This window comes from Salvia splendens, chromosome 4 (assembly GCF_004379255.2).
Source record: "Salvia splendens isolate huo1 chromosome 4, SspV2, whole genome shotgun sequence".
Lineage (NCBI taxonomy): Eukaryota > Viridiplantae > Streptophyta > Magnoliopsida > Lamiales > Lamiaceae > Salvia > Salvia splendens.
In genome coordinates this window covers 4,615,105-4,623,543 of record NC_056035.1, presented here as the reverse complement: position 1 = coordinate 4,623,543, position 8,439 = coordinate 4,615,105, and the positions used below count along the sequence as shown (strand labels likewise).

Here is an 8,439-nt window from a genome sequence, read left to right as displayed (position 1 = left end):
CAAATTTTACCCAAATGTGTCCCATTAGATCCTCCTGGAGTTAGGCGTGGGCGATAGAATCATGTGTCCTTGCCCGAACACACATTTGCTCTTGCAAAGAAGGATGCACTCCACTGCGAGGCGGACTACTTGCAGTAGAGCCTCCCGGGGGTTTTAGGGTCGAACCAATTTCCCGCTTCAGGTCCTCCGTTGGCGACAATCATGTTGTGCAAGATTATGCACGTATACATGATGTCGACCATATTATCCATAAACCACGTACGAGCCGGTGATTTGATAATGTGGAATCGAGTTTGTAGAACCCCGAACGCTCTCTCCACATCCTTGCGAGCAGCCTCCTGCTTCTGCGCAAAAAGAGCCTGTTTTTCGTTTATCGGCCTGTTGAACGGCTTCACGAAGGTTGGCCACTTCGGATAGATGTCGTCGGCAAGATAATACCCCATTTTGTACTGGCGATTGTTAGGGGTGAAGTTGATGGCCGGCGCTTTACCATTCAAAACTTCGCTGAAGAGGTCAGATTGGTGGAGCACGTTGATATCGTTGTTCGATCCGGGGACCCCGAAAAACGCATGCCAAATCCATAGCCGGTAGTCGGCAACCGCCTCGAGCATAACGGTGGGGTGGGTGCTTTTGTAGCAGCTCGTGTATGATCCCCTCCACGCCACAGGGCAATTCTTCCATTGCCAATGCATGCAATCGACGCTGCCAAGTATCTCGGGGAATCCGTGCACTGTTTCGTGAAGTCGGAGCAGAAACTGACAATGTACGGTGCTTGGCTTCCGGAGAAATTTATCGGTGAAGGCTGCCTGGACGCCTTTGCAAAAGTTCATGAAACACAGTCTCCTAGTGTTGTCCTCAATGTGTAGGTACTCGTCGAACAAATCCGTCGTTTGTCCAGTAGCAAGCTGACGGATTGCTGCAATACATTTCTGGAGCGTTGTGAGACTGGGACGGCCAATTGCGTCGAACCCTTCTTGGAAGTAACCAATGTATTTGCGATATGCAGAAATAGCTCCCGCCGCATGCAAAAAGGGCGACGGAAGTAGGTATCTCCCCATACCGGGTTCTCACAAAAGTAATCTCGTTCCAACCTTGCGGCGGCTTCCTCCCGGTCACGATGGATGTATTTCTGGGGTCGCTTTTGACACGCCGCGGCTTCATCCTCCTCCCTACGTCGATCTGCTTCTAGCGATTCTTCCATCATTCGACACATTTGCTCAAATGGATCCATGAATGGATTAAATCTGGTAGAAGAATAATGTTTTGAGATGAAGAATGTAGAGTGTTTGAGTGAGAATAGAGAGTTTTTTTACGGTGGATAATTTATGGGAATGATTTGATATTTATAGAAGTGATTAGGGGCTTAAAAAATAGGATTTTTTTAAAAAAATATTTGAAAAAACAGCTATAAACGGCTAGTTTTTTGGGGGATTTTTTTTTTTTAAAATTTTGATTTTTTCCGGAATTTTTTTAAAAAAAACATTTTTTCAACGGATATAAACGACGCTCACTCGCGGACGCTCACTCGCGGGCCGGGGAGTGGGCGTCACGGCCGCACGGGAGCTCGCCACGTGGCCAACACGCTCGCCACCCTCCTCTGACGGAGGAATACGGGACGAGACGAAGCATCCGCATCGCTGGCTCGATGCTGTCTCGTCTCTCCGAGACAAGACCGAGACAGCATCGAGCCAGCGATGTGAATGCTCTAATTAATAGGATGTCTGTTTTCACCTAAAATTTCACTCATTTTTGCAAGCATGTTCAAATTTGTTTGTACTACCATTATGTTTGTCGTGCTCAAATTAATTAGGTAGATGAAGCATAAATTAAAAGAAATTACTCCATCAGTTCCACTTCGACTGACATATATATTTTTCTTTTTAGAATGTCCTGTATAAAATTACGTATTACTTAAATAAAAACGTCAATTCTTTATTTTTTTCACTTTTACTTTATTTTCTCTTAATTTTACTCATATAATTTTATATTGAAAAAGAAATATCCTACTTAAAGTGAGACCTAATAATATAAAGAAATCGCTTAATGAAAGTGACAAATAATCAAGTACTGCTAATATTTTTATAATTTGCCGGAAGGAGACGCATATAGTCTAGGTTAGAGAAAAGGGATAGCCAATGAGAAGTGGACACTGTTGGGAATACGTAAAACGTCACACATCGTCCTCTTCGAAAAAGTAGTCAAAGTGGGTTCAGAGTGTCCAACCTTCTTGGATGTCCGAGATTTTAATTAAATATACATACATAAAAATCATTTTGTTCATAAAATTCTTAGAAAATGTGATAACTTTAATCCTCCCAATTATTTAACCTATAACGTAAAACATTTTTGCATGAATAAAGAAACAGTAATAGAATCATAATTTATCTATTAAGACTCAACCCTATATTTTTATGAGGCATAAACATGTTATGTATAAGTATCTATATCTAATTTATGGAATAGTGGGACCCTAAGTTCCTAACATTATCCCGAATATCTAGGGCTAAAGCAAGTGGTGAAAGAAGATAAAGTTACATAATCTGCTAAATTAAATTGGGGTTTTTCAATTAGTCATCATTCATTTACCAAACAATCTTTTTTTTCTTTTTTAATAACGAAATTCCTTTTGATAAGTTCGTCTTAATTCCATATTTCTGTCTCTGGAATATTATGTCAAAGAAATTCCAATTGATTTTGTGCCTATATTATAACATGTCTCATAGTTTTGGACAAAATTTAACTAATAAAATAATGATAACATACATGGTTTATCGAATAACATTTTAGTACTATTTATACGTAGAAATACATGATTTTCGAGCATGAATACCACGATATAAAGATAATTAGGTGTGGAAGTGACAATTGGTAAGAAACCACCTGAAGATGCTCCTATTCTCCCCTGCAATTTTTGGTGGCCTTTCAATATCCATCCACACCTTTTTTTTAAAAAACAAATTAAAATAAAATATAATGCTTTCGTTTTACACGTGGATGTAATCTTAAACCTGATCGACTCAACTCCAAATAACAGGAATTGGGAATTCCACAAAAAAAAAGGAATAAATTCATTACATATTTTTGATGGATTGATGTCGTCTCTTTTTTGGTCGGATATTTATGACTTTTATCAGATACTTTAGCATCATATACTAAACGCTAGTACTTTTTAGAAATGATGTATGTGATTAAGATATTCTGCAAATTAAACTATATGCTAAACCTAGTTAGGGTTTGGTAAAGATAAACTAAATATTAGAGATAGGAGAATTATGCACATATATGTTCCAGACTTGAAGATTCATCCTATGTATTGTATTAATGTATGCGGAATCAATAAATGTATTTAAATGTAACATACAAAACCACAGTACATCTTAATTTGCTCACACCTAACTTCCAATATTATGTTAAATTTTAAAACTTTATAAGGATTATAATGTCCGATTTGTTTGATTATGATACTACTACTACTACTACTAAAAACACATGTAATTACCATTGAATCAAAAAATGCAATTTGTAGTTTGTAGCTGTCTGATGTGAAAACCTGACAGATAATTAACAACAGATAGCAAACAGTCATAATTTTTACAATGAAAGGTGAAGAACTACTAGAATTAAGTACATCATATATATATATATGCTGTGTGTGTGTGAAGATAAATATGTCTACCTAAAGAAAGCAAAGACCTACCCCATTAAATATCAGAAATTCCTACCAAGAAAAACAGCAGCTGAAATAAGAAGTTAAGAGAAAAAAGCCCAAAAAACTAAATAAGAAAATAGAAATTCTTGAGCACCACACAACCATAAATGTGTATTTGAACCAAAAAAGGATAAGTTCCTCTTCTGTTGTGTTGGTTTGTTCAGAAACTAAGAAGGTTTTAAGCAGCTACTTGGAAAGTACACCACATATATATTAAAAAAATGGGGAGAGGGAAAGTGGAATTGAAGAGGATTGAGAACAAGATAAACAGGCAGGTGACTTTTGCCAAAAGAAGAAATGGTTTGCTGAAGAAGGCCTATGAACTCTCCATTCTCTGTGATGCTGAGGTTGCTCTCATCATCTTCTCCAGCAAAGGCAAGCTCTATGAGTTCTGCAGCTCTTCTGGGTATCTGTTTCTCTCTCTTCTCTCTCTCTCTCTGCACAAGCACTTGTCTTAATACATAGGGTTTTCGTTAAAGAATAAAACATGAAATTAAAATTTTATCTGTTCCTTTATGAAGGTTAATAGGTTATTAGGATTCTTCATAAGAAAAGTTGAGGGTATCAAGATATGCCCAAAAAATTGATATATTTTATGTCTATTAATTTCCTGGATTAATTTGGTGTGATCTATGCTGGAGATGATTTAATTACCTTCATCTCCGTCCAACCTGTTCGTTATCGAGTTATTTGATTGTGGGTTAATTAAGTTGTAATTTTTTCGAGTTAGAAATTCTCAACTCTAGTGCAATATTATTGAATCTGTATGACTTCGATTATAATTTTCTATACATATAAACGTTTCACCATATTTTCCTGGCTCAAGTTAATTAGTTTAGTTTTATTTATGGAATGATTTGACCGTTAATTTCTGCATAGACAAATTTCTTTGATGGGATGTTAATTAGGGCTCAAAGATTCCATATATAATTTGAATAATCTCCCTAGATTTCTTTGATTTAAAAGCTTATGCCTTTGGAGTTATTTATTCTACAGTTTTAACCAGTGGTTCTTAATTAAACTTTTTAGTGGTGTTTAAGCTTCTTTTAGGGTTCTGGAATATCAATCTGCCAAACTGAAAAAGGGAAAATGAAGTCCTAATATTAGTATTATAAAATATATTCATGGTACATTAGGTGCATGTATATATAACCATTAAATTTGGAGCCTGGAAATCTATTTAAAATTTTCCAATGATCGATTATACATCATAAATTGTACTATTTTTTTAAAAAAATTAATCATGGACGGTATTTTCTGTACCGGGTTTTATCACAGGTGCATTTATTTGCGAAAACATTGATAGTAGTATATCTTTATTTAAATCATTGTTTACTCAAAATGAAACGAACTTAAATTGCTTTAAATGTGTATCGTTAGAAATTAAGGTATCTACTCAAAGAATTGAAACATGAAAATAATTAGGATATGTTTATGTTTTATACATATAAGTCCACATAAAAATGATCAAATATTTTATTAATAATCTAATATGCATGCACTATGCTTCTGAAACTTAGCATGGCCAAGACACTTGAGAGATATCACAAAAGCAGCTATGGCCTAATCGAATCTCAGCAATCTCTTGATGATGAAAGAGTAATTAATCAATTATTTTTCTTATATACTACTAATCAATTATCTCTCTAAAAATATTTTGAACTGAATAAGTATGTATTATTCTATAAGCAGAGTAGCTACTTGGAGTGCTTAAAGCTCAAGTCAAGAGTTGAGGTTCTACAACAATCTCAAAGGTATTTCATTATGGAATAAATATATCTAGTACAGTATAATTCGATGTTTTGTTATTAATAATGGATAATATTTTTTATTTGTAAATAATGTACTCCACTAAATTTTTTTTCTGTCCACAGGCATCTTCAGGGGGAAGACTTGGGAAAGTTTGGTGTAAGAGAACTTGATCAACTCGAATGTGTATTAGATGCATCTTTGAATCGAATAAGATCAAAACAGGTACTATATCTTTTGCTATTTTATCTAAATATCTCGAACTTTATTTTTACTATAGCAAAAACACATATTAACATATACAAATATTTTATCTATATATCTCAAAGCCTCACGAATGTTTACATAAATAATGAGTACTATTGTTAATTAAACTCCTAAATAGATATTGTAAGTTCAATTCAATTCAATAAATAAAAAGATAATCTAAGGGCTTTATTTCTTTATGCGATGAATTGTAAAATACTTCTTGTACTACCATTGTCTGTTCATTCTATAGCCTAGTCATGATATAAACCTGCAGATTTTCATCTGCATCGAATATTTGACAGTAATTTTAACTTTTACATCATTTTATTATGTTGGCCGTTTAGTTATTATCTGATTTATTGAAATCTGTCTTATAATTTAATGCCTGTTCAGACCCAACACATGTTCGAGCAGCTTTCTGGTCTTCAAAGAAAGGTATGTGATGTGCTGCATTATTGTCACATACCATAATATAATTGACTGTTACAAATGAAATAAAAAAACAGCCGTCGTCGGTTAAATTAATGTTTTCAATGTTTTGTTTTTGTTCAGGAAAAAGACCTGATGGATATTAATAGAGCTCTCAGGAAAAAGGTCCCCCCCTATATAAAATACAGTAAATAGTAACAGCAAGTTTTTTTTCGTGTATTGAAGGTCCAAAGCCCAAATTCCTAATATATTTGAAACATTAAAGTAAAATTAACAAAATTGTTGCAGCTCGAAGGAGGCAGTGATCAACCAGTACCCTACCGGCCGAGCAGCTGGCTGCTCGGCCTCAGGTGTTTTTCGAGCCTCTTGCTGCCAACAACTCAAGCCATATTAGGTACTACTAGTACTCCGTACTATATAAGTTGGTGCTCTTGAAATGATTCGAATTTATATATGCTCTTATTTTATAATTTTTCTTTAAAAAAAAATAATTCTTTTTCTTCTACTTCTTCTTCTCGACAGGTACAACTCTCAGGTGGCGCAAAATAATGCCGAGGGTTTTTCCCAAAATGTGAACGCGATTTTGCCTGCATGGATGCACTGAATTTCTCAATAAATGCAAAAAAATGCAGCCAACTTAAAATTTAAGTTTTTTTAGGGGGAGGGTGGAAATAAAGTTAAGGGATTTATGCTTATTTATGGGACGAGCAACCTCAGGTATGGAAGACAATTTGCATGGAGTATTATTAAAATCTTATATGATGTATGAAAAAAAAAATCACTACGAAATCAGTTTTTTTTTTATCTATGTATGTATATGCAGTTTAAAGTATACTTATGTGTGAAGGTTTACAATAATTAGAAAAGTGTTTGTGGGAAATGTTGTCTTCAATATCATATCTAAAACATCTTAAGTAGCTGATAATTTTATTTATTTTCCACATAAACATATCAGAGATTAAAGTTAGAGAATCATTATATTTTACCCACGGCCACACACAAATAAATGTCACTAACTACTTAGAAAACGTTTAATGAATATCTAACTATGTATTCTACACATCGTTATGTGTGAGATATTATGTGTCAAAAATTTCAGTGACCATGCTACAATTATTGTAGTTATATGTATGTAGTACTTATATGATTAATGATATTATTGCAAAAATCGGATATGATAGTGACCGGAGATCTGATATGTCTGAAAACGTCCAAGTGTTTCGGTTTAAAAAAGTGGGGTTATTAAGTTTATAGAGAGACAATTTTGCATCTCATATTTATTTACTTCTACTTTGTACTATGTAGCCAATTCATTACTAACTGTACCAAATCATTTATTACAAGGAGCCTATTATATTAACTATACATCATCCACGTAGAAGTGTGTATCTTTGAATAAAAGTTTTTCCTACTATAGTTGATTAGTAATTGAATGGTGCCATTGTCAACGTATGATCTATAGTTGTCAAATTGAATATAAAACGTTGTAACATTCAAGTTTAAGATCCAACAACAAAACTACTCCATATGTAATCGATTGTGCGAAGAAAGAGAAATATAAGCATTCAATTAAGATGATGTACTAGTAATTGTCAATATTGTGAAAAAAAAGTTCAAGCATCAAGGTATAATTTTCCAAATATAGGAAAATAAAAGTTCTAATGTAATATCCAAGAATGTTGCTTCTTCATATGTCTGATAGTACATTATTATAATTAGTAGCCAAACTATATTCTACGATAGTACAGTATTATTTGGTACTCCCCAAACTTATTCTACGAGGAAAAGCTTTCAACCATCATATAATAAAATTCGCCACCAATCAATCACTATTCAATTATTGAATGTCCATTAGTTAATTCATTAACGCTATAATATAATTATATACTGTACTATATTCATATATATATATATATATATATATATATATATTTATATATTTAAATGATAGTTTCTGAAGTAACCATCGTTATTTAAATAATTGTATAGATTATTCTTATATATTTAAATAAGTAGTTAATTAATTATTGATAAAACTATAACTCTTAAAGTCACTCTGTAAATTGGGTGGAAAATATAAAAGTTCATGCTAGAGGCTTTGAGCGAATGCATGTGGGAGTAACTTAACTGAGTTTAATTATTGGAAACATAGGGTTAGGGGGATCAAATCGGAACTAACTCTTTTATATTGGAGTTATATGATCTAATACGTGTTCTTATTATATTTTATTATTTATTTTTCTATCAAAGGGGCTCTTTAATATTTGTATAAGCTATATAGTAAAAAGTAATATTGCAAATAA

General features: G+C 33.4%; 1 protein-coding gene across 2 annotated transcripts; it reads left to right on the top strand.

Annotated features, from left to right (window-relative positions):
- Positions 1 to 3,684: 3,684 nt before the first annotated feature.
- On the top strand, positions 3,685 to 7,007 carry LOC121799143 (MADS-box protein 04g005320-like). Of its 2 annotated transcripts, none has more exons than XM_042198485.1 (8): positions 3,685 to 4,115; positions 5,230 to 5,308; positions 5,402 to 5,463; positions 5,584 to 5,683; positions 6,101 to 6,142; positions 6,260 to 6,301; positions 6,425 to 6,530; positions 6,659 to 7,007. In XM_042198485.1, the coding sequence occupies exons 1-8, from the start codon at positions 3,931 to 3,933 to the stop codon at positions 6,709 to 6,711; spliced, it is 669 nt and encodes a 222-aa protein (XP_042054419.1). In that variant the 5' UTR covers positions 3,685 to 3,930; the 3' UTR covers positions 6,712 to 7,007. The 2 variants fall into 2 exon arrangements, with proteins under 2 accessions (XP_042054419.1, XP_042054418.1); XM_042198484.1 differs by having other exon boundaries at positions 5,399 to 5,463.
- The last annotated feature ends 1,432 nt before the right edge of the window (positions 7,008 to 8,439 follow it).